At 38.3% G+C, this 27,888-nt stretch overlaps 1 protein-coding gene across 1 annotated transcript in view; it reads right to left on the bottom strand.

Moving 5' to 3' along the window:
* Positions 1 to 27,888, bottom strand: part of COG5 (component of oligomeric golgi complex 5) — a 185,136-nt gene that overhangs the window by 103,865 nt on the left and 53,383 nt on the right. The window contains 2 exon segments of the mRNA XM_054063261.1: positions 2,213 to 2,236; positions 2,239 to 2,345. Coding sequence (XP_053919236.1) covers positions 2,213 to 2,236; positions 2,239 to 2,345 — 131 coding nt within the window.

Raw genomic sequence — 27,888 nt, 5'->3', positions numbered from 1 at the left:
ATTATCTAAACAAACTAGGCATATCAAAATGCTGAAAGAGGCAGTTTAAACATTTTATTTCCACTCTCTTTGTCAGAGTAAATTCTAGCAGCACCTCTGGAAAAAAGCAGAATTCTAGAGAAGACATTCACCGAATTCAAACAAATTCTGCTTAAAAGGAGATACTAAAAGTTTTACTTATTTGCGTATTTCCACTTTCCTGCCTTCTCTTCCTGATGGACACTGAAACACTCGCAAATGGAGATTGTAAGATAACTTTCTTATTAAGGCATTGCTGAAAAGTGCTAAATACAGAAATATAGCTCACTGTAACGTAGGCAACTGATCTCCTGTATTATTTACACACCAGATTAAAACAAAGGTGAAAACTAAAATTGCAATTCTAAACATGAATATCAAATAACTGAAGAACCACCTGGACAAATTAATATAGGTGCACTATTCTCAAAGGTATAGACTTGACTACCAGAATAGATACTAGCAGGAAGACAGCCCATCTGAGGAATATGTCATACGAAACAGAAGAAAAGGTGAAGAACCCATGTCCTCTTAGGAGGAATCTCAGGGGTTTGTAGGTATAAATGTAAATCAACTTGTCAGTGAAATGCACAGCTACAGTAACAAGAATCAAAGATATACTATCTGCTAGTTGTACTTCAAGCTCCAGATTTTTTGGGCAATGCCTGCATGCATGTTTTCTAAAGACACTATTTTTCCAACATAAAATCCACAAATTATATCCAACAATAAAACTGTGAAGCATATCCCAACACCTCTTCATGAAAACAGCCCAGCTTCTGATATGACTAAGCACTACTAATGTTCTTCCAAAGAATCTTCCATTTGCTGGAAACAGGCCCCTGGCTAAAGCACAACAGTCATATACTTTAATAATCTCTTGATTACCTGGATACAGCCTGGAACACCTAATAAATCTATCTATTTTTCAAGTGGAGTGGGATTGATTTCCCCAAGGTTTCTTTGTCAGTTCTGTTTTAGCACTTAATATGAAGAGAAAATTATCAGGGAAGGTCAACATAACATGAAAAACTAGAAGGAGTACTCGCTGATGAAGATTTTACTACATTTAAAACAAATGTCCACCTGCTTTTTCTCAGGCCGTATCTTCATGCAGTCTTTATTTAACATTGCATATGTTTCATAGCTTCTAAGAAGCCCAATCATAGCTTGGCAACATGCTCTAACAGCCAGGAGTTTCAACATTTGAACAATAACCAAGTGAAAAATGAGGTGCTTTTTCCTACCGTTTGCCTATCGTAAATAGCCAAGGTATTTACATATCATGACTTCTTTTTGCACAAAATTACATGAAACGAGAGGTCTGGTAAAAGTTTGAGACACACTGGTAATTTTAATCTTCAATTACCTAACCAAGCCAATTAAGAGATTTTCTATTCTATGTAAGTTCTATTTTCATGCCAACTTTCAAACAGTCAAATGAATGCTATACTGACTTACAGGTAGGTTAACTGTTGGTAACAAACAGCACAAAAAATGCCTGTTCCAACCCTCATTGTTCTCTGATTTAAAACCCAAATTTGACAGGGATTTGTACTAGATTTTGCCTCTTATTGTAGTAATGGAGATTTAAAATACTGCGTTTTTAAAAAAGAATACTAAAAATTATAGACGAAAGAACAGGAATTTTTAAAAAGGCAAGAAGAAAGTACTAATGATACTACAAATAGTTAAATAACAGATGCAGCCAGGTTAATAAAAATCTAGATAATTAAATTTAGATTGGATAAATGTAATTATGTATATTCAGTTTTATCTTCCCTACAGTGAACACTTACCTCAAAGTTTAAAATGCTCTTGAAAGTTTTAATGGGAAATCTTTCAAATCATTGCAATATACTATTGCACAGCTAAAATGTACAAATCTTCTTACAGTTTTAGGTTCTATCAATCATCAAGCTTTAATCAATGTTTAGAGTCAAACTCTTCATATTAGCACTACTTTCTCCCAAATTTCAGGGTCAGATCCTGCAAGTTTTGTTCTTGCAAATGTTGTACAATGCCAGCTTCGTCCATTTCTTTGGATACTCTCATGTGTCAGAATTTCTTATGTAAGACTTTTTTCACATTTAATCTCTATTAGTCAATGCTACCACGAAACAAAGGAAATCCCTTCAGATTACTTTTACACTTCACTTTCGAAAGAAAGTAAAAAAACGAAAGTGTATTTTACCTGAGTCTCCACACCTTGCTCAAGCACAACCTTTTAGCCTGATTTTCCACCTCAAGCGAGCTCTTGCAATAAAAAGTCAGATCGTTTTCAATTACTTCTATTCCAGAGAGATCTACCCCTTGAGAAAGGTAATCTATAAAAGCAACAAAACATTGATAAGCATGACATAGGATAACGGAACATTTTAAACATGTTAGAACAATTTGAAATTACAGTTAATTCCAAAGCATGTTTTCGCACACAACACTGGACAAAAGAGTATGTCAAAGTAGGTATTATACCAGAAGAAAAATGAAAATAAACAGATTATTATTCAAGAAAACTGGGATATTGAATACACCAAATTTACTTTACCATCCTTCTCTACACCCAGACACTTCAAAAGAGATGCACAGCATCAGTTCTAGGTACTCCAGAGTCTCAGTCACAGGGCAGGAAGGGGCAAGAAATCACCTCCTTGTCCCAAAGGATTGTCCCAGATAATTAAACTTTTCAAACCAGAAGTTTGGGTAAGCACAATTTTGCTCTAGATCTGAAATTCTAGATACACGATATGTTACTAGATTTAAATTACACTTCATATATTTAAACTGCACTTCTAAACACTTGAGATCAAACACAGAGAAATGGCAGGAAAAGAAAACAATATTTTTTTCATTTTCAATCACAGAAACATTACAAAATTTATTATTGTGGAAACAACCATCAGTCAGGCATCTACAGACTACTGATGTAGACTGGCAAACTGCAACAAGAAAATATATTCAGTATCAACTCTGTCACTGGCTATGTAGGTCTGGCCAAATTACTTGTCTTTCACTAACAGCCACTTAGTAAGTAGAGCATTCCAGCAAGTAGAAACCCCAATACTTACCTCCCTTTATCAAAGGAGGTTTGAATCTGTAACACTTTTTCTTCCAGACACATTCACTTTCTTTTAAAGGCGGCAATATTATAATGGATGTTTAGGCTTTTCTCACTGGACAGTTTCATACATAAAACACAACCCAGGGAGTAAAAACAAGGTTTTAACATTCCAAGGGCTCCCTGACCTCTACGTTCCCTGCTTGTTGGCTTTTGCCTGATTTTGCACTCCTGACCTAACCTAAGTAGTGATGTGTCTTTGAAAAAAGGGGTGGAGGACACCTCTTCCCAGAAGTCTTTGACTTGATAGTGACAGTAACAAAGTTTAGGATGCAGGAACCATATATTCAACTTCAGACTAATGAAGACCTATAGTTTACATCGGGCTAGAACTCAGATCATTCACATTCAATTACACCCATAACTATGGCTCACTCGCAAATCAAACTATGCAATATGGAAAGCATGACCTGAGAACATCTACTGCTTTATGTTCCTCCAAGAACAGACACATCTCTCCAGTTAAAACTCTGAATTACAACATAAATTTTGTGGGAACTGGATGATTAAATTTATAGAACATGCTGAACATGCTTGGGCCATGCTTTAAGGAACAGGCCTTAGGTTACACCTGTAGAGAAATGTAAAAGCAGTCTAGAAACATACTCAGTGAACCTTTAGAACCTTCAGAGTTAAACAATGGGTTTTTTCCTCCTTTTTTACCTTTCTAGATTTAAATCATCGCAGTTCCCTATGTCAAGGTAACCTAGACATTTACAATACCACTTATCTCTGAAATAATACAGGACTACTCTCATCTACACAGTTTTCAGCATTAAGCTCAATCTAGCAGGTCTTCCACTGGTTCTTTTGAAAGAACCCATAAAACTAACAGAATAATCCAGATACTTCCTTCATCAAACAATGTTTCCCCCATTTCCATTTACAACCAGCCCACTATGACTTCCTAATAAAGTGATCTTCCTTTTACGCCCTCCAAGTCAGTTTTTTAAGGCACACTTTAAGGCACAGACTTCAACTCCACCTAAGCCAATTGAACTTTTAAATCTTTGCCAAATAACCTTTCACTTTAGTATGCAATAATTGTTTATTCACAATAAACTAATCCAAGCCTTAGATTAATTATAGCAACCACATGTTCACAACTGAACACAAAATTCCAAGTGAGTCACTTCACAGCTATGCAGAGAACATCCCCATACCTGCATATGAAAAACATCTCATAAGAATCTGAAACAAAAAGGTTAGAAGAGTACTACATAATAAGGAATAAGGCTTGCCCAGCTAGACACCCACAAGTCTATGGGGCCGGATGGGATCCATCCAAGAGTATTAAAGGAGCTGGCGAATGTCCTTTCTAAACCCCTTTCCATCATCTTCCAGCAGTCCTGGCTGACTGGGGAAGTTCCACTGGACTGGAGGCTGGTTGACGTTGTGCCCATCTACAAGAAGGGTTGCAGGGAGGATCCAGGGAACTACAGGCCTGTCAGTCTGACCTCAGTGCCGGGGAAAGTCATGTAATAGGTGATCTTGAGTGCTATCATGAATCACATGCAAGAGAACCGGGTGATCAGGCCCAGTCAACACGGGTTCACGACAGGCAGATCTTGCCAAACTAACCTGATCGCCTTCTATGACAAAATTACTCGACTACTGGATGGGGGAAAGGCTGTGGATGTAGTCTTCTTGGACTTCAGTAAAGCCTTTGACAGTTTCTCGCAGCATTCTGCTTCAGAAACTGTCTGCCTCTGGCCTGGACAGGTGCACGCTCCTCCTGGTTTAAAACTGGTAGGATGGCTGGGTCCAGAGAGTGGTGGCAATGGAGTTAACTCCAGCTGGAGACCAGTTAACCAGTTAAGTGGGGTTCCTCAGGGCTCGGTACTGGGTCCAGCCCTGTTCAATGTCTTTATCAATGACCTGGATGAAGGCATTCAGTGCACCCTCAGCAAGTTTGCAGATGACACTAAGCTGGGTGGAAGCATGGATCTGATAGAGGGTAGGGAGGCTCTGCAAAAGGGATCTGACAGGTTGGACCACTTGGGCTGAGACCAATGGCATGAGATATTTAACAAGGTCCAAATGGCCGGGTCTGGCCCTTTGGGGCACAACAACCCTGTGCAGTGCTACTGACAGGGAGAAGTCTGGCTCGAAAGCTGCCTGGAGGAGGAGGACCTGGGGGTTGTGGTTGGACAGCCGACTAAACATGAGCCAGCAGTGTGCTCAGGTGGCCAAGAAGGCCAACAGCATCTTGGCTTGTATCAGAAACGGCGTCACCAGCAGGTCCAGGGAGGTTATTCTCCCTCTTTACTCAGCACTGGTGAGACCGCACCTGGAGTACTGTGTTCAGTTCTGGTCCCCTTACCATAAGAAGGATGTTGAGGCTCTGGAGTGTGTCCAGAGAAGAGCAACGAAACTGGTGAGGGGGCTGGAGAACAAGTCTTCTGAGGAGCGGCCGAGAGACCTGGGGTTACTTGGCCTGGAGAAGAGGAGGCTGAGGGGAGACCTTATTGCTCTCTACAACTACCTGAAAGGAGGTTGTGGAGAGGAGGGAGCTGGCTTCTTCTCCCAAGTGACAGGGGACAGGACAAGGGGGAATGGCTTCAAGCTCTGCCAGGGGAGGTTCAGGCTGGACATGAGGAAAAAATTTTTCATGGAAAGGGTCATTGGGCACTGGAATAGGCTGCCCAGGAAGGTGGTTGAGTCACCTTCCCTGGAGGTGTTTAAGGGACAGGTGGACCAGGTGCTGAGGGGCAATGGTTTAGAGATTGTTAGGAATGGTTGGACTCGATGACCCAGTGGGTCCCTTCCAACCTGGTGATTCTACGATTCTATGATTCTATAAAGGAAATCAATTCCATAACAGTACAGTATGTCAAATTGGTTTTTGTTTACTAAGAATAAGCCTGTAAATGCTTTTGTCCGTATGCATTTGTTTAAAAATGGATCAGAGCAGTCAAAGGACAGCTGAGCAGCAGACCAGCACACCTCATGCTGCACAGGCTGTTATTGAAGCCCTGGATGCAGGCAGGCTTACAAAGCCGCTTTTGCTAGAGGCTGTAGCAGCCACCCAGACCATGACTTCCCTGCTTCTTTTTGCTGTAACTAAGCTGCATATCTACAGGTGGCCTTGCACATGAACCTATTAAAATGGATATTAAACTCCCACTAATTCAATTAGTAACTTCAGTGAGCAAGCGTCTTGAATGTGAAGACAAGTTTTCTGACCCTTCTCCTCTCAGCTGCACAGGAAAAAAAAAGTGCAAAGAACTACCCACAGATTAAGTCTCCTGCCATAGTAAACTATGAAGTAGTTTCTTGGCAACTTGACTAAAAAAAGGTGCAAATATCACCTTACACAGTCCACAAATACAAGAGCTGCTGTGGAGTTCACTTATGTCATAAAATTGTATTCTGCAACTCCAGGCTGCTTAAACAAAATCAAATTAAAAAATATGGTTCTGATCTTCTAAACTTACAGAAAAATCTGTGAAGAGAACTAAAAAAAGAGACTCTCTCCCTACTGTATTTTTCTCAAAATCTAAATTAAGCCATTTCAAGTGCTAAAAATCTAATCCTTCTGATGGTTTTAAGAAAGGAACAGAAAGACCATGCTGCTTTGGCTTCTCCAAATACCTCCATCTGTGCCTCAGACTGGCAGCCACCTCTCGCTAAACTGCCAAAATCTGCAGTTTCACTCCAAATTTCCTGCAATCCTAACAATATGCTTTAGGACAATGCATTTCAGCACGGCTTCAAAACAGAGGGCCTTTCTGTGGGGTCAGTGGTTAGACATCTTGCTGTGGATGCTCTCAGATGCTATTGTACCTAGGGAGAAGCCCTAACAATCACATTTTAAAAAGAAAGGCAGTTTTCCTAAGGAGAGCAAGGGTACGGCAGAAACACCTGCAAGTGCTTTCCTGCCTTTCTTATGTAAGAGCAGAAGCTGTAACAGGGGCAGGATATGCGCCTTTACACCGATTTTATCATCTAAGCAGGCAAAACAGTATTAGAAATATCTATACTTGCATATTCACCGGAATGATGCTGCCATCCTAGAGCGCACAATGAAACAAAGCAGAAGGGCAGCTGACACAAGGACGACCAGATCACAGCCAGAACCACAGTGCGTTTACAAGCCAGTCTATTTAAAATATTGCAGAGGAATTCACACATTCCAACCAGACAATTTTAGTTACTAGAGAAACGTTGTCATGTGAAATACAACAAAGATACCACCAGCTATTAACGTAGCAACCAACAAATGTGGGATTTTGCTTCAGGCACTTATGCAATCACTATTCTGTTTCTTGCCATGCACAGTCTGTCAATGACACCATGGTCATGATCAGAGGTGAAGGTGACATGGGCCATAAGGTACTTGTGTCTTCTTCTTAGGAATTAAGCAGAGTGGCTTATCTCTCAGTCAGTACAGACACTGGGGATTGGGGCACAGTTTAAAACTTGTCAGCTTTCCCTCTGCTTTACCCTTAAAGCACTAGAGTAAAACTAATACTATTTTATCCAAGGTAGCTAGTATGGGGCTATGTTTTGAATTTGGGCTGAAAAGTTTAAATAACACAGGTGGGGGTTTTTGTTACTGCCGAGCAGCACTTATACAAAGTCAAGGCCTTTTCTGCTCCTCACATCATCCCATCAGTGAGTGGTCTGGGGATGCACAAGAAGGTAGGAGGAGACACAGCTGGGACAGCTGACCCCAACTGACCAAAGGGATATCCCATACCACACCATACGACATCCTACCTAGCATATAAATCTGCAGGAAGAAGTAGGAAGAGGGGGACATTCAGAGCAATGGTGTTTGTCTTCCCAAGCAACTGTTATACGTGATGTAGCTTTGCTTTACCTATTAGACTGACTTTATCCCAACCCACAAGTTTTCTCTATTTTAATCTTCCAATTGTCTCCCTTATCCCACTGGAGGGGAGTGAGTAAAGAGCTGTGTGGAGCTTAGTTGCCAGCTGGGGTTAAACCACAACACTGCTGAATCCTCTTCTTGAACAAAAATGTTATGTGTTAAAGCAGAATACACTGAGCCCTAGGAATCAGTGACATTTATAATCTACCTCAGCCTGACAAAGGGTTAGAACTTTATATTTCTTAAAGAGAAAAGTTTTTTGTCATTACAATTCTAAATGCTCTTGATTTACTAAATTTGATCAGCTTTTCTAATCTACCAGCCGAGAAGCTGCTTAAAAATGTAGTTTTTAAACCAACATTGCCCATATAGTTATGTAAGAACAGTCTAATAGACAGCGATAAATCCAATATGCCCATCGTACATTAGGTAGAACAATACACTGAGCAAAATGGTGAGCTTTTCTTAATCCAAGTGACTCAACAACGTAGAACCTTTCTCTGATTTCATTTTTTGACCTCAAATATTGCTCTCTGATAATACATAATGAAGATAAGAAGAAAATCTGAATTAAAATTTTCTGTAAGTACTAAAATATATTTATAACTACGAATCTAGGAATCCCATGAGCTTCACAAAAACTTTATTATGCTCTTTATTTAGACTGATTTGATTTTGAGCTTTTGGTAGAAACTAGAGAATCAGCAGACAACTACTGAAGACAACCAGGTGCACTAACAAAGATGAAACCAGGACAGCTAGTAATAGACCAATGTGATTAGACTGTGTCACTTAAGACGCTACTTGACCCAACAGAGAAATCTTTCTGTGCTCTAAGAAGAAACCTCAGTGATGCTAATAAAAAGGAGGAAAGAAGGAAATTATAAGAGCTAACATGGATTCCCTGGAAGCAAACATGTAATATCATCAAAATCCCCCAGATGCATAAGTAGCAAGAATCCACTGACAAATTCAGGAGTGTGTCATGGGAGACTGGGGGGATGGGGAAATTAAAGGAAATTAAGCCATTCCTGAAACTCCAAACAAAATCATAAAACCATAGATTTTTGTTTGCCTGTTTGAAGAAGGTTTGGGGCTTACTTCTTTCACATGGGTCATTTGTTTTATTTTGCTTCTGCAGTCTCAGTTGCAGAAAATGTTGGTGATATCTGTACCCTAAGGCTGTTTTTTTTCCATAATGAAGAAAAATTACCATTTTGGAAGAAACTAATTTAAATTCCAAAAAGTCAACAGGTCCAAATGATACCCAAGAGTTCTGCTGGGATTTAAGTATGCAGAAGATGAGAGGCTACCAAAACATGATTTATCAAGAAATACTGTGGAGGACTGCTACGGAGCAAATATTACAGTGAATACAGCACAGCATTCATACTGAAAATTTCTCTAGAGGTAACTTAACCATCAGAAAAAAAATGGTTGAAACTGTCTATTAGAAATAGCATATTATAAGTAAAGAATGTCAAGACGGAGTAGAACTGCAATGTCATTATTACTTTAAGCTGATCTGAGTGCAGGCTGCCCTGAACAGAACGTTCTCTGATTTCCACCTCCATGCCCATAACCTGCTTCCCTACTCTTTCACTCCATCCCAGCCTCCAAGTTTTAGCACTCATAAGAGAGTCTTCTTCAGTTGAGTTAGTTTTCATCTAAAGACATTCTCTCATCTGACTCAATACAGACACAGAAGAACACAGGGAGAGGGTAGGAACCCACAGGCAGGACACAACTTTTCTTGGAGGAAGCTCATGTGTGCAGATATTCACAAAACTGAACCTAAACTGTTATTTGAAACATTTGTTTCTGTTACAAAAAGTTAGAAGGGACTGGACAGATACTGTAAAAGCATGTAAAATCTTTTCTCTGAGGAAGAATTGTTCAGCAGTGACAATCAACTTCAGTTCTGAAAGGGCTTCAGTCTGGACCTAGGCAGTGCCTAGATACAAGCGAAAAACAAACAAAATGAGTAGATTGATGTGTTAGAATTCCTGAGGATGCAATCAAACTTTTTCCATGTGCTTCTAAAGTACCTCAAAGTAATTTACTAATTCAAATGGGCCACAAATCTAACCCAGCATGGAAACTTCCATGGTCCTAGTGAAAATGTTAGTTACAGCACTAGTTACTGGAAAGGATGAGACTCTGCTTCCCTCACTTGTAACTGAACCAACAACCCAGGATGCTGCTGGGCCTGAATTACCTAAAAATAACCTTAGTTATTTTTATCAATGCAGGTAATATGAAATGAAAACCAGACTTATAAGAGACCCTGAGATCCCAATACCTCAGCAGAAACCCAATGCTCACACTTCGGTGAAAGCAATCTAACATTTCATACTACATCTTCATTCTCTAAGTAGAATAGACTAACACATCGCAAAATAAAGAACAATAGTCTGCTTCTCAGAGGCACATAAATTTTTCATGCTGTTGATGCACAGAACAGGTGGGGAATGGCAAGAGCAAACACATTTGTCAGTCTTCAAAGTGGAAGCTGGTACCTCAAAAAAGAACCCTTCTCCATGTTCTGTTTTAATCAGATGAATTCTCCACACAGGCTGAAATGACTGCCCCACGCTCTGTATCAGGCACCGAAGTATTTGCTGCAGCAAGGCTTATCTTAAGCCTTTAAATCAAGCGAAAGGGATTCCACTACTGTTACTATGAAACAATATCTTACAGCCATCTTATAGAACATGAGCTCTTCAGTAAAAGATGTCTATTCCTAAGAAAACTGCATACATTATGCCTTTTAAAGTGTTCAAAATAGGAACGTCATCACTCTATATTATCTGTCATATACAATATGCCACATATTTTAGATACACTTCACAAAATTATTAATTTTGAAAATTTTCTGCATATATTATGAACCCATTAGTAAAGAGGAAGAACATTTTATTTTACTAAAATGCCAGTTGCTTACAAAACTCCTGCTGCCTTTCCTTCCCTTTTCCTACAAAGCAAGATTCCTGAAAACTTCCCCCTTCCTCAGTGATATAACCAAGAATAAAATCTGTTTCTGCCACTAAAACGCCATTAAGTTCTTATGAAAACTGATCTTTATTTAACCAGTTTCTACTGTCTTAAAAATTAACTACTTGTATGCATAATACATATGGGTTTTTTTAGTTTTGCTGTTTGACCAACATTAAGTGAGGCAAAATCATCCTGCTGGAGACAGAAACTGAGTGAGGCCCATGGCACGGTATTTCTGTTTTCCTTTTCAGACAGCATGTTAACACGCTCTTGCTGCTTACGTCCAGAAAAGGAAACAGAATGTATTAGACAATCAGGTATAGCTTCTGACAGATGTCCCTAGTGAAGGGGACATTAAAAATAAAAACAAAGTAGAATACTTCTCCATTTTGCATATCAATTACATGTCAAGACTGGTGTAGTTTCAGAAAAATGAGGTCAACAGTACCAAAACTAAACTGGTAGAAAGCATATGATTCAAAGAAGGCAAAATCTGAACTCCTCATTTACATCATTATCTGTATTGTAGAACAGACTTGTCATCTACATTGTTTACCAAAGAATCACAGAACATTTCGTTCAGATGCAGTCTTTAAAGACTATCTAGTCCAGCCCTCTTGGTCAGGGAGATCTTTCACCAGTTCATGTTGCATAAAGACCTGTCCAACCTGACCTTAAACACTTCCAGTGATGGAGCATTATCTTTCCTGATTCAAGCTTTACTTCAGAAGAAAACTGAGAATTCCAAAATCTAAAATTAGCAATCACATAGGTATGAAAGAACTGGGTTTTTTCTAGCATGTTAAAACAGAGGGGAAATGAAGGTTTATAGGCAGGTTGGAATAAGAAGGAATGAGTTGTCATCCTGCACTGGCGATCATCTTTGCTTCCTCCAAATGATTAAAGAATACTGTTTGTAGCAGTATGGTAGTACTACAGTAGTAATACTTTAATAATCATCTATGATCAATGCCATCTACAGCAGAAACTTGCTGTTTCTCTCCATACTGCATGCATAAAACTGAAAAAACACACCCAAAGCTGATAACAATACTGGAGGAGTAGTGAGGAAGACTGAGTAGCTATTTTTAACATCATATTAAAGCTACATTTAAATTGTCTTGATAGAAGAGTTAATTCCTACTACTCTCTGGGCTAGAAATCAGATGCCAGGTGGGATCTGGAATTGATGGAAATGACTTTGCTATCTATTTTTATCATCATCAGTGACTTAACAATGAGCACCAGATTTTGGAGACATTCCTGTGAAAATGCCATGATTCAGAAAATAGCTTAACACACCAAGACAAACATTACTTAGGTCTAATCACAAGTTATACCACACTACTCCCACATTCACTTAGGCCTAAAGCAAGAGCTGTTGAACTCCTTTAAGGTTCCCCACCTACGCACCATTAGATCTCCCCCAGCCTTCCCCCTCACCTTTGAATACAGACTGACAGACTTACTTAACCACAACCTACTAAACCTCATACTTTCTATCTCACCCACTGCCTCCTCAACTGCCTGGACTGGCAGGCTCCAAGGGGAGTAGGTAGTGACTCCACATCCAGCTGGTGGCTGGTCAGCCGTGAGGGTGATACTATTTAAAGTCATCGTTAGTAACCTGGGTGATGGGACAAAATCAACCTTCTGTGAGGTTATGGGTGATAGCAATTTGGGGGAAGTTCTCAGGGCAGGGCTGCCAGTCTGAAGAACCTCAACAACCTTGAGAAATGGACAGATGGAAACATGAAATTTAACAAAAGCAAATTAAGCCCTGTTCATCTGCGTTGGCACAACCCTGTGCACCTGAAACTCTGCAGAAAAGGACCCTGTGGACAGCAAGTTGAAAGTAAATTTCAGTGTGTCCTTGCAGCAGAAGCAATCTACTGTGTACTGGACTGGGTGTAGCAAGCGTTAAGCCAGTAGCTTGAGGGAAGCGACAGTTTTTTGGCATTCGTAAAGCCCCTGTACTTCATGCCTCCCTGCAGAAAAAAGACACAAACTAAAGCCAGTCTAACAGGGAACCACCAAGACTGACACATATGAGTATAAGGAAAGGCTGAGAGAACTGAGTCTGTTAACATAGAAAAGATATGATTGAGATGACATCTAACTGCTGTCTTCTGCTACCCAACAAGTGGTCAGGATAAGACAGAGACAGACCTTTCTTAGAGATGCACATGGACAGGACAACAGACAAGAGATGAGAAAAACACAAGTTACAGCACAGGAGATATTGATTAGACATTTGGGGAGAATACCGTATTTGTGGGGCTGTACACCTTATCCAGGGAGGTTAACCTGCAGGAATGCAGACAATATATTTTAATATAATTTAAATTGCTAAAGAGTGAAACATTAAGATCTAAAACTTAAAAAAATCACCCTAAGCTTCTTAAGTCTTTCCTCAAAGGAAGCTGAAATTTCCTCAAGAGCTCCCAAACATCTTTAGTAACTTAAACTGCATTTTATTGTAAATTCTCTGTGATAAGATACTCCCAAATAAATGTAACATTCATGCGATTCATCGCCAGCATTTGGATGGAGCTGAAACCAACTCCACCCTAAAAATTCTACCTGAATTATGTCCTAGGAATCGGAAAACATTCAAAAGAAAATGTCTTACATCAATACCTATAAACTACAACAGGTCCATAACATGAAGCACAAGATATAATAATGAAAACAAACCCCATGTCTATATCATTTACAAAGTCCACATTATATTCTGATGGCTATAACTGTTCTTCACATGTTGAAAGCTTATGGTTAAGAAAAAAGAGGCCAAGGTAACAAAGGGAACCTTGTGGTTGGTGTCTACTACTGATCTAGTGGGAGGTGTCCCTGCCAATGGCACTGGATGATCTTTAAGGTCGCTTCCAACCGAAACCATTCTACGATTCTATTCTATGATTAAAAATAAACAGAGGAAAAAAACACTTCTCCATAATAAATTTGTTTAATTTAGACACTGCACAGATGAGGAACTGCTCTTCAGATGTACACGGACTTTCAAAATCAAATTTATTGCAGCAACAAAGCAATAATACGTCTACAAGTCAATGCTCCTCTCAGGCTTTTTTTTGGAGCCAAGTAAAAATAAAAAGAACACTGCCAGTAAAAATGCAGTTGTTCTATTTCTGTTTTGAACAGACTTCATAGCATCACAGACACAATGCAACGTGTACAGCGTATGTGAAAAAGATGGAAACAGAAAGAGGGACAGAAAAGTATAATATGGAACAGGAGAGAGATGAACCCCAAGTAGGGGCTGGCTGAAGAAATTAACTCAGAGAATGAAAGAGATGAGAAGGACAGTATGCTCAAAAATAGATACAGAAAAGTATGAACAAATATAACTTGTGAAAGGATACAAACACAAATCAGTTCGGTCAAAGACAAATCAAAGACAGTCTTTATTAATCTGTTACTAGTGCCCTCACTTGCTTTCCACCTTGACAGTTTCCTCCCCACCCTCACCTGAGACCATAAGAACCTAGATGTGCACTGCTTGCTCATTACCAATGCAAATAGCATTTCTGCTCAGATTTCAGGAGAGCATCTAAAACTGGAAAACAAAGGGGTAAATAAAACTTGGTTTTAATAAATTTCAAGCAGACATTCATCAAGATTTTTACTGTAGGGAAAATATATTTCCCAACAGATGAACAATAAGCCATCCACCTCAAAATGGAGCATCACATCAGCATATACAATGAAGCAGGATGGAAAGAAATGTACTCTCATATCTGCAAGAGATAATTGCATTGAAATTATATTGCAATTACATCATAAACCCATGTAAAGGAATTATGCCCATCCAACTGTATCACAGGAGTGGCTGAAGAAAAACATCTCTTTCCCAAACAAAGACAAGGACTCATTTAAATGAAGGTATACGACTGTCTCTCTTTTATTTACCTGAGTTAGCATCACAACTAAAGCCATGAGAGCAAGCAAGATAGTTATGAGTAGAAGGATGTAAAAGATAATCTAAACTTACACACGTTGGTCTGAAAATACCTGTATTTTTGGCCGCTTTTAAATATTATCGATGCATTACCATTCACTACCATTACTAAGTAGAATTTCTCAATATAGAGCATTATGTAAAGCTAAAATAATTCAGTTTCCAACAGTACCATGTCATGTTGCAATAACCATACAATGATAAAAGAAAATGAAGGAAAATGGATGATGTATTTTGAAAATCTTAGTAAAAAATAACTTCTTTTTAACATCTCACCAGCTGCTGAGGCGGCAGAGATGGCTGACTCTTCGCTGAATCAGTGCCCTCAAAGGAAGGCACAAGAGATGCTGGTTCATATATGTCTTTTAATTCATTATGTTAATGGTTAATGACCTAATTCTTGAACAGTTTTACATGTGGATAATGGCATTTACAGACAGTTACAGAGTTCAGGTGTACAAGTCTACAATTACCTTATTGAGCCAGTAATTTCTAGCCACAGTTCATTTTTTCACTTCAGTAAGATCTATCTTATTTTTTTTGATGTTTTATCATTATTTTTGCACTAAAACAGGCATCCAAAAATGTCAGTTTGTACATGAGAGAACATGGATCACTTCTACTACATACATGTAAATGCCAGGAAATATTTTAAGATTATTAGGGCTACAGTGCTACAAAATAATTTTTTTAAAAAACTCATGTTACCTTAGCCCCTGGATAAGAGGGAATATTACTTTTTTTTCTTTGCTACATATATAAGCTGTAAATATTTCTTTCATATTCCTCTCTCCTTATGGGTCTCTCCTGTCTCTTTTCAACACCCACTACTCATCCCTTTCATACTTACACCTTCAGGAAAACATTTCTACAAAAAACAGAGCCGCATTTTCCTTAGAATCAGCTATGTTAACTCCCTCAGCACTTTAGAATATATGTAATTTTTATCTTTAATAAATGCATATTTAATTCCTCCCACCTCTTCCTTGGCATACCATCAATAACTTCCTGCAATTAGCTACAGATTTTATCATCTTTAGACTCAACAGATGTTGCATAGGCTATAAATCACACAGGTTTTATGTACCTTAGACATTCTGTGGGAGAACAAAGTGAACCTTGTGTTATCCAAAGTGGTTCTGCAGACAACTTGAACGTAACTGCAAAATTTTAAAACACCACACAATATATCTTATCTCCAACAGGAAAGCCTTTTTCAAATTTAAATATCAGCCTATGGCAGAAATCTGCTTAGCGCGCCAGAATTCTCACCAATTCTTCTAGTAATAATAACACTTAGCAACAGAGCCAAAAAGATGGGCAAGAGAAGAATGTTATTTCAAAGCCGAACTGAACGTAACAATGTTCAGGTTCCAAACACTTGCAATTGAAGATAGCCTTCACAGGTGCCTGTCTTTCAACCTTCCAATAGAAATATGAAGTATTTAACCATGACACAAAGACTGACAGCGGTTACCCTGACAATGTTTTAATACCTTCTATTCATACGATTTGGATAGTGACAATAAAAAAAGAAAACAGCTTCAAAACAACTCCAAACATTTCCTCTCCCCTCCACATAACACTTGTTGCAACTTGCTAAAAACATTAGAAGAAATTGGTGAAATGCAACTCTCGCGTTCAGCACTTACCATAATGCTTAGCCATACTGCCGTTACAAGAATGCAAGGAAGCATTCCTGGCAACCTACCCCAACCTACAAGCTGCTCTGCAGCGTCCACCACAGCCTCCACACCTGCCAGATCACAAACCTGAATCACTGCTCACCTACGACAGGGAACTGGTTCAGCACACCTGCACAGCTCTTGCTCAAAGGTGGAAGAAAATGAAACAACCCCCCAGAACACACTCCAGGTCTGCCTTTAGATAGCTGGGGCAGCACACCTTTTCTCCTGCCTGTAGAAGTTCTTCATCAACCTAAAAGAACAGCATGATTTATCACTACTAGCCTGGGCCCTTTCGTGCACACTTACTATGATTTTTTTCAAGAAAAACTTGATTAAATTGTTAAAATTAGAAAGCACATACATATATGAAGGTTGAGAATTGCCATAGATTCAGATTTCATAAGAATGTACCTTCTCAATATGATTAAACATTGATGGAAACAGCAGTTATATTTTTTCTTCTATTATTTTGAAAAAGGTAAAAATGAAAAGCTAAGTTAACTCAAATAGGGTACTGACAGATTTGAGTTCTACTATTATTAATTCACAGACACAAAATTAAAAATTAATGTCTTCCGTACCAGAGTTCAAAATAATGAGCTAAGTGCTAAAAATATCAAGATTTTTTTTTAAAGATTGCATATCCAAGGAAGCAAACAATAAGTTCAAGCAAATCTTTCAGTCGTTAAAGGCACAAATTGTTAACAGATGGGTGATAACATTTAATTTAGCAAATAATGGATATTAAATAAATAATGCTGATGTTTTCTTTGTAGAATTATATAATTACCTATGAGCCAATTATTATTACATACATCTGTCAGCCAATTAAATCTAATAACTGACAGAAAAAAGTTGAACGGACAAAAAAATTGTGCTGCTTAAAGGGTAAAAGATGTTTAGCAATTTAATACTTAAAAGTAAAATGATAAAACACACAGACTCATTATGTACTCATATGATGCTCTCATAATTTTTATTACAGTTCCTCTAATTCTAAATAATATTTAGTCTGACAACAGATTTTTCTCAAGCCTCACAAGGCACAGTTTGTGGAATTCACTGCTGATAGTGACTGATAGTGACAAATCATTTCAAAATCAGGAAAAAAAAATCCTTCTCTGAAACTAATATTACCGTTGTTTAAATTTTTCTTCAGGAGGAAAATAAAGAAAAAAAAATTTGGGGGAAAACCAATTTATCAATAGCATGTACTGAACTTTCTTATAGGAACCCAATCCTGAAGTCAAGAAAATATTACATTGCACCACAATTAAGACTCGCATTTTTCCAACATACAGAAAGTATATCTTGCCAATCTTTAACAGAAAATTAAGATTATCCACAGTCTTCAGAATTAATGGTATTGATAGACTCATGACCATTTATCACTGAAACACTGGAAACTAAGAAGCAGCAGCAAAGAGTCTTGATTGAAAACCCCATACATCTGTAAGTCTAATATGTAAAACTTATTACTGTCCAATATAACTCACTGGGACATCCCTGCTCGGAAAGCAGCACATCATGTCTAGAACTGAGTAAAATGATCATCAACATATGCTAAGAGACAAGCTGCTGGACCAACTGTGGTCTCAGCTATTAGCTTCCATGACGTGATTAAGCTCTCAGGTTAGCCACGCTCCTCTTCAACACAGGGTACTGAGACCAAAGCATGGACACTCAGAAAGCAGAAGCTCCACAGAGCAACAATCCATGCTTTAGCAATACTATGAGCAATGGTACTATTACATTCGATAATCCGCAATTCCAGTTTCTTTTATGTTAACCATAAAATCACTCCTTGAACCCATGGAAACATCTACCAATCCCTACTTTCCATGACAACAGGAACGCATATTGCATAGAGAAGCAACTTTACATTGTGAACCTGCCACTGGATGGTTTCATTCACTGGTGCTTGTAATGGAAGAGAGGGGCTGCTTGTTACACATCTTCACTTTTCCCACAGGATCCATGATCTTACATACCTCCATCATTAAAGTCATTGTAAGTAATTAAAAAGGCAGGATTAGCTGACTGCATTTCAGGAGACATTACACAGATCATATTTGTAAATAAAATGGCTTATTAGCACTGACTGAAGTAGAGGAACTTGGTAGAGCCTCCTGTTAGTGGTAACCTCAGGGAATCACTGAGAACCACAGCAGAATCAGGCATCAGATTGATAGCCCTTGGTCCTGCCCATGATGGCCAGCACAGCCACCAGGGGTGCCAGGACAGCTCTGATGGACCTCAGCTCCTTCCCTCTCTGAGAGCAAGCACTAACAAGGGAGTAAGGCTCTAGGACAAGGAATTAAAACAATTATAAGTACAAAAATTTTAGATTTAACAGAGTTTGCATTTGTTTTACACAAAGGAACTAAAAATGAAAACTGTAGCCTCCACAGGACTCTACTGGGTTTTTTCTAATCCATGTTTGCATAGTGTTATTAAATGAGAATTCAATATTAAAAGCATTGTTTTATAGGATATTTCACAGTTTGGAAGCAGCTATTGCTTCCTATTTAAAAAAAATATTTTAATTATGTCATATTATGCTATGAAATAATTTAGAGGGAATAAAGAAGACCTATCCAATTCCAAAGTGCACATCTCTTTAGATTTCTGTTTTGCTGCAGTTTTAGAGTTCTCGTAAGTTGGATGAAAACTGGACTTCAAAGTTTCAAACCTTCCCAGAAAGCAACAATTACATGCTTTACCTAACTCTTTTGAAGACTTATTTTACTCCACAAAGTTAATTATGCTTGGTCTGACTTTGGCAAGCAGTGTTAGGAGTCCAAGGGAAATTGCTGGAGTAAGGGAAAGCAGACAGGTCTTCAAAGGCATCCTAGGTAAGACAGAGCACTCCTCAGGAGCATTAGGCTTCAATAATAAAATTTTGTATTTGATAGCAGGAAATAGGAAAATAATTTCATTGGCTCATTTAGAGAATGCCAGTCTTCTCATATAGAACCACAACAAGTAGTGGCTTGTAGAAAGTAAAAAAAAAGGCATGAGGGTATACGAATTTACAAATAATCACTTAAGTTCATACATCACAACAAATGACAGAAAAGTTTTGTATGAAGTCTGTTGCAGGGGAAAATAAGCTAAACACAATTCCAATTTGAGAAATACAATGAGATGAAAAAAGTGAAATTAAGTATCAAAGGCCCCACAGCAACTAAGAGAAGGGACGTCTGTCTCGGCTCACTGAGGGAATCATGTTAAGTTAATAAAATGCACAAACCACCAGAAGTACATTTCTGAGAGGAGAAAAACAGAAAAATAAGTAAACATTTCTTGGCCTGATAAAGCAGAACATTTCACAATACTTCTATGCATGCTCCATGTCTTTGAGGACCCTTATTTTGGGAGTCTGAAGACTTTGTATGTATGTTCTTCATTCTACTTGTACTCCCCAAGTAATCATCCACGTTGCTGTGAACCTCAGCCTCCCTCACCCTTTGCCCCAAGTGAAGCTGGGAAATATACAGTACAGTCAGAAAAAGAGCCAGTGGAAGATGGGGAGATGGAGAGAGGAACCTAAGCACCATTTATTTCCCCAGAAAACAAAAGAGAAGGCAAACGTCAGCAGCAACAGCATCAAGAATTAAAAAACGAGTCAGGCCTCAAGAAACCATGGCATGGGTCTAACTTTTTAAAACAACATTGGTCTGTATATTTTATTTTGCTTGTCTATTTCTGAACTTTTAGAGAACACTCGCTTTGTATTCCCAAGGTTTTCAGAAGTCCCTTTTACGTTCAGATTCTCAAATGTTATCCTGAAAGTACCATCTAAAAATTTGGAAATACATATAAGTAGAATGAGATTTTCAGTCCTACATTGCCACAAGTTAGTAATGCAGTCATGGGGGTATAGCACTGCCTTTCCATTTCCCAAAGAACATGTAGCAACTGGGCCAGATCTTCAACAGAATTCTCTGAAAAAAAGGAGCACAGTTTGAGAAGTCTGGGCTGCACAACAAAGTAAGCTATAGCATCCCCACCTGCTTTATGGAGAAAGGTTAAGAAGCTGGTTTTCAGCTACTCATCTCACTGCCTCCTCCCAAAAGTGATCACTCTGCCAGCTCCCCTCCAGCAAGGACTTGAGAGGGATCAGGCGATTCGCTAGTGAGAACTGCATGGAGAGCCCACAGGCAGAGATAAGAGAGAAAACATCTTAATAAGAAAAAACCTGCAAAACAGCGATTCCTCTTATCTTATGTAAGGGGAAACATACTGGAGGCACTGCAAGGGCTTGAGAATTACTGAACACCGGAGGTAAAATAAATTACAGGATTCTTCCACCCCTTTTCATACAGTGTGGACCGGAAAAAAGATCCCAAAATCTACCCACACATTTTTAGTAAGATTCCAGCAAATCACAAATCAAAAAAAACTTCCAAACCTCCCTCATTAGATGGATGCTGCTTTGCAAATGCGTGTAGAAATTGATAACTACCTGACTCATCTCCACCACAGAAGAGTTACTGCATGGTGTATTATTAGTCACCTGTTATCATCAGTGTCCTTTGAACCCGTTTTGAGACTACAGAGCACAACATAAATCTGCCACAGCTTTTTGGCACCTCCTGCCAAGTACTTGCTCATTCTCTGCAAAATTATGCAGACTATTAACCTTACATAAATTTTAAGAGCCTGGGTCTTCCTAAAGAACATGCAGAGGGCAGACCTTCGCAGTTCATAATAGCAGTGACCAGGCCCAAAGCAGATAAGGAAGAGCCATTAAACCTTCTCCTGACCTCAGGCACAGCACTGCTGGGCAACTGCTGTAGGAAGAGAAGAGGAAGAGGACTGAAATAAAGTCCCTGAAAAGCTACGGGTTCTGCAACACCATAATAACTCTACAAATGTCTCTTGGAAGGACAGTTATAAAACTTAGGTGTCTCTGCCTCATCGTTTCTGAACACTTACAGCAAAGTCAAAGCACAGCTCATTTTTGATTGAGAATAAATTTGCCAGACAATTCTAAATATTTTCAGTACAAAACAGCATAGCAACCCTTATAAAGGTTTTCTTTATCTTCAGCATAAGTTTCCTAGAAGAGTCAAAAGTAGTTATTGTAAGATTTATACTCAGTCAAATATTAATGTAAATATTTCTAAGAACTCTTAACTTCTAGTTTCAATTTCATTATTTTATAGACTTGCTTAATATGTTATTGCTTAATATGCTTAAAATGTTTTGACTAGTTCAGTCAATGTTGAACAAAGAAAAAAAGAGTGCAAATGACTTAAGGAAACTGTTCTTCATGGGAAACAGTTTTCCAACATACACTAAAAGGTTTTCTGCCCATCTGTTTAAGCAGCCCCATCAAATTGTTTTGAGGACAAAAAAGGGGGATAGAGAAAAAGACTCACAGTATTCGTTATGACTCATCCAGTATTTTTCACTAGCTTTGCTTACTAAGTGTAACACAGTTGATTCTGTGTTCTATTCTTTACTAAAAGAGTTATATTAAATCCAGCTCTAGATCGCAAACTTTTCGTAGTGCAGCATTATGGCAATGAAATGCAGTATTTTTACAGAAAAGGTCTTTTGCTGGTGTAATTTATCCCATTTCATTCAGGAGCTAACATTGGCTGCGCTGGTAAAAATGCATTTGCACCACCACATGTATGCTGAAAAAATTATCTGGAAGAGCCGTACTAGCAAAACTTTTCTAGTGTAGATCCAATCAAAGCTACTCAGGTACCTCAGCCCTAAAATAGCACCAACAGGGCTCTATAAGAGGCATCTATTTTGATTTCCAGATAGCCCCTTGAGCGTGCACAGTCAGGCAGACAGCAAGCTGAGAATTAAGAATGATGCCATCACACAACAGTTCCTGGGCTGTTGCTCAGCAAAAGGCTGTTTTAAGCAATATGATCTTCAGCACTGTTCACACTGAGATCAAATTGTTCTGCTGTGAATTAATATTTCCTCAGTTTTCAGAGTAAAAACTAAAAGAGTATAACAAAAACAAAATCCTGGACAACACCTGACATTTTGAAATAAAGATACCAAGTCTGTGCAACTTTCTCAAGTAGGTCAGGTCATTTAACCTGAGACACTTGGCTACAGTTACTTACTTGGTTTTGCCCATGAGCTATTTTTATCTTAATGGCAGCTAACAGTACAGACATCCGGTAAATGAACCCAGTCTGTAAAAAACAATGTCACAGCAAGTGAAAATAATTCAAACTCGATTCAAACTACTCCATTTAATGATTGTATAGGTCTCATAAAATGAAAGGACAGTAAATAAGCAGAAAAGATCAATACGACCAAGAGGAACCTGCATACTGATGAAGGAAGAAAACCAAACAGAATTATGTCTGATGCTTCACCCTAATCCACTGCTTCTGCACAGACAGCAGCACGCAGCTTCATGATTCCCTTATACCCCAACCCAGAAACTATACAAACTGCCATTCCTTCATTTTTTTCCCATTCCTTTAGGTTTTAAATAGCATTAATATTTATATTAAATGTACTATACTTCTACTGGTTTACAAAATTAAGACATAAGTTCAAAAAGTAACAATAGATGCTTGGTGGCTGGACGACGAACGGAATTGTACATCAGTTTCCGACAGACGCGATATTTTGTGCAGTGTACAAAAAAGCTAATGAAGAATTACCTAAGAGTTTCAAAAACATGTGACCAGGAAGATTACAATAAAAATTAGAGGTGTTCAGAAAAAGATTATACCAAAGTTTTCTTCAACCTACTATGTACACAGAAGACTTCCAGCTCAAAGATGAAAATAGCTGGAAGGCTTAAGGAGTCTGCAGACCTTGGGATGAAATAAACTCTACAAAAGAGAACAAATCATTCTTTTTCAAGGAAAAGCTGCTCTGCCATTTACTCTACCATTCCAGCTGCTCAGGGTTTGGGGTTTTTTTCTTTTTATCTTTTACTTGATTTTTTTTTTCTTGAAACATATTAAAAAGGCCTACAGAATTCAATAGCGTTAATACATTTAAGCTTTATCAGACTTGCAGTCTTATTTTAAAAAATCAAATTAGTCTATTACCTTTTATTAAACTCTTTTCCATTTGTAGATGCAGAAATTAAGTGACAAAGAGTGACAAAAGGATCCTGCAAGCTTTGTTAGCAAAACGGCTGTGTTCAATGCTTGTCTCATTCACATTTAGAAAAAAAGTATTTAAAACCATAACATACACCATAGCAATATCAATCCACAGCATACAGGTCACCTCAAACCTACGTGCAATGTCAAAAGAATGCTATCACAATAAAGAAAAAGCAAAAATGTATTTGTTAAAAATTATTTTCAGGAGTACCAATTAGAATTATGATTGCCTCTTTCAATTGTTACGCCCATATCATTACTCAAAAGTTAGTCTGTCAAAGGCAAACTGACCCAGGTTATGAGTCATTTCATTTACCCTTTCTGAGTCGTGTCATAGGGTCAGATTTCTCCCACTCCTCTGGAATTTACTGAGTGTTCAGAGACCTCCAGGGGAGGAGGGGAACAGTAATGATTCAGACACTGGCTTGCATATAATCTGATCATACTACAGATTTTAAGAAAGGGAAGATACTGAGATCTGGTACCAGACCCAAGTCTCTTGTGATTCAGTTCCATATCACTTTATGCTACCAATCTAAATTCCAGCCACTGTGGCTGGCTCCCTCCCTTCCACATCTCCCAGTCATGTTGTTTCCCACCCTCCTCTGTATCACAAGCATTCTGCTGAAAATGACCCTGCTAGCTTTCAGCCAGATCAGTTCCTTGCATGGGTGCCTCGCTCCCCCAGACACACATGTATCAGCACCTACGGAAGGAACAAGTAATTGTGTGTGGCAGAGATGCAAGGAGAAAAGAATCACAGGAGAACAACTTATATCAATTCACCAAACATGGAAGGCAATCTTTAATCTACTGTGTGTATGAAGCTCCACATTAAAGCAATATAATATAGAATTCTACAAAGTTTGTGTGTAGTGGCATCAAGTTTCCACCATCTTACTCAGCGATTACTACATCTATTCTGATTTCCTTTTACTCAAGCACTAATTAGCACAGAATGCATACAACGCACAAAAAAGGTAACACATAAATTAGTTGCAGCAAAACCACTCAAAACTTTCAAAGTTGAAGTGCAAGTTCTTTAAGGAACAGAGCTGATCAAAGTAACAAACTTAGGAAGACAAAAGGGCAGATTACCTGGTTTGAAACTAATACCTTCAATAAGGGTAAATACTGCGTGGGAAAAGTAAAAGAGCTTTTAAGTGGCAATTACATAAATCCAGACTATTCAGATAATACTTACTAGCCTTTCTCAAGTGTTCAGCCACCGCCCTTCACAAAAGTAGCTTTGGTGGGTCCTATGTATATTCACAGTAATTTATGGATCTAAGTCAGCTATTTGCTCTGTTTTGGGGGAAGAGGTATTTATTACTTAGCAAAGGAGAGGGACAATGCTATATTGTCTCACAAGCCAGCCAAGTTCTCACCAGGCCACCAGGCTGTGCCTACTCTTGAACTCAGCACTGCAGCTTTACCTGCCCCTGTGGGCTACAGGTTATGAAAGGATTTACATGCATAGGTCTCATCAGGATTAGGTCTCATCAGACCTTCTATGCAGGTCTAACTGCTTCTAAGAAACTACTGAATATGTGCCTATTGATTTAAAGTATTGATTCAGTACATTTTAGCACGCTGGCTGACGAGTCAAAAAAAAACCCAGCACCACCCCCTTCCCTAGGGGAAGGGAAGCTTTTTTTTTTTTAAACATGTATATCTTAATTTCAAATCCAGATTTCCCCAAGCAGATAAAAGCCTTTACTAAGCAGTAAGGGCTATGTTTGGTGAATGTAAACACTGCAGGTAAGTATTTGCCCAGGCAGGTGGTGGAGTCACCAACCCTGGAAGGGTTTAAAACACGGGTAGACGAAGTACTTAAGGACATCGTTTAGTGGCAGACAGGTATGGTTGGACTCGATGATCTCAAAGGTCTTTTCTGGTGATTCTATGACTCTATTCTGGTTGAATGATCTTAAATTCTATAAAGATACATTATTCAACCTAAGAGGATTCCCTTCCCCACTCCAATCACAAGTAACTAACACAGGTAACTTTTTTTTTTACTCTGGTATTTTATTATGGGGGTGGAAGAGGAGAAGGAGAGAGACTTCTGTGGAGAACAGATCACTAGCAATGCTTCTGGCCATGAAAGTGAGCAAAAAGGCAAGAGAGCATAATAAACATCAGGACATAGCAGAAAGGATGATGTGAACATCAGGTAAATAGCAAGCACTGGCACCAAGAAACTGAATATAAAACTTTAAAAAATATAGTACTTGCCCATTATAGAATAATTTTCATGAACTTGCAAAGACAGTATTTCAGACTAATTTAACCAAGGAAAATGAAATGAAATCTCTCTGAAATAAAACAGGCTATACAGATGGAAGTCTAGTACTGTGGGTTTTACCTCTGGGAGTTGCAGCCTGCACAAGATTCTATTCTTTCATTACAAATCTGTTGTGTGGGGGGCGGAGGAGGATTAACTGTGTTACAGGGACAAAAAGAATAGCACAATTGTTGTAAGAACATCTAGTTTTTATTATGTATTTCCATCGATCACAATCCATCTTCAACTTCACATCTATTTTTCCTCATTATCTTATTCTATGCTGTGAATATTTTAATGTTAGGGGGAAGCACCCTGTAAAAAAAAGTCCCTGAACAGGAGATCGCTAATTCATTAGCAACAATTGTTAAACAGCCTTCGTTTTAAGAGAACACAGAAAAACAAAGCAAGCTGATCAAGCTCTATCAGGAGAGAGAGGAGGACTGGCAGGAATAGCAGCTGTGCACTAGCTCAGATTGGATTCCTGTTGGCAGAGCTGTGAAATACAGCCTGCAACATATTGTGCCCTTACCAATCTTGCTTCCCCAATAAAAGACATCCAAGGAATTTAATGCTTATGTTTTGCATTTCATAGGCTATTTTACTTAGGGAGGTTTGTATACAATTAAATTTATAAAAGTCCAAGATACATTTCTTTAGACATGCTGCTCCTTCGAATGGTGCCATCTAACGCATACACTAATATAGTCTCATTCATCTGAGTACCTCCAAGTGCTTCATAAACACCAACTGAACAGATGCCATGAATCTGAAAAACATTACTGCCTGAAAATTTTCTGCTTTCTGACTTTGTTACAATAATATGTTTTATTATAAAGCAGTAAAGGCCAGTGCAAGGGCAAAAGTCTACTTTAAACCACACGTTTATCAGCATTTTGCATGTACCAATTTTATTAATGTTTTTCACAGTCAATTAAGCAAGAGTCAAGTTCACCCCTTGCCAAGAAAAAAATAAAATTTAAATTAAAAGATCCAACAGTTTCTTAAAAGGTAATTTAAAAAAAAAAAAAGAGATGTGTACAAAAACCTAAAATTCAGGCAAATACAGAGGTATGTGAACAACAGATGTAAAAAATTTCTTTTCAAAGAAATGTGAAAAAGAACATCTAGGAATACATTATATATAACTTTATGCACGTTTTGTATACTGGTCAAAATAAAAAATTCTTAAGTTGTGTTATTTCCTTGAGCCTCTGATTTCTGTACATAGAATACAAAATAAAGGGAAGAAAAAATAAATAAAGGACATAGAAATGTGTAGGAAGATCTCAAGGTACATAAATATAGTGGTGTTCTTTGTGTTCCCATGTCAAAAGTACAGAAGTATGTTATGTATTACAATATAGGGATATAAAACAACTTCTCTTTTTACTGCCTGGAGAGGGGGGGAATCTTTTTGGGTATAAGATTACATAATACATGGTGCAGCTACCTCAACCTGCTTTAAATAAGTAACACTGTGGAATTTGTGAATCTGATGAGCCAAAACTTTCACAGCTCATACTTTCAAACTTGAAACTGGGTCTAGAAACATAAGCTCAAGCCTGGAAACTTCAGGAGTTCAATGACTTGTTATTTCTGAGCAAGAATTCAGATAAGAACTTCCCTAGAATTGGGATCACTGCACTCGTGCCTTCTCAAGCGGGATCATTTATCCAGGGAAACTGAGCAGTATAACTGTTCTCCTTCTACAGGCTTATATACCAGTTTGCTTTTCCACCTAACCTCTTTCTGCAGCAAGCTCATAACCCTGATTTCTGTGCTACTATAACACAGTAGATTTTTACTTTATAAATAAAGCTTCAGATTGAAAAGAAAGAAGGAAAAAGTGTTATTCACT

This window comes from Cuculus canorus, chromosome 1 (genome assembly GCF_017976375.1).
Source record: "Cuculus canorus isolate bCucCan1 chromosome 1, bCucCan1.pri, whole genome shotgun sequence".
In the NCBI taxonomy this organism is placed as follows: Eukaryota; Metazoa; Chordata; class Aves; order Cuculiformes; family Cuculidae; genus Cuculus; species Cuculus canorus.
Note: the sequence above shows the minus strand (reverse complement) of the source record. Positions and strands in the feature narration are given on the sequence as shown.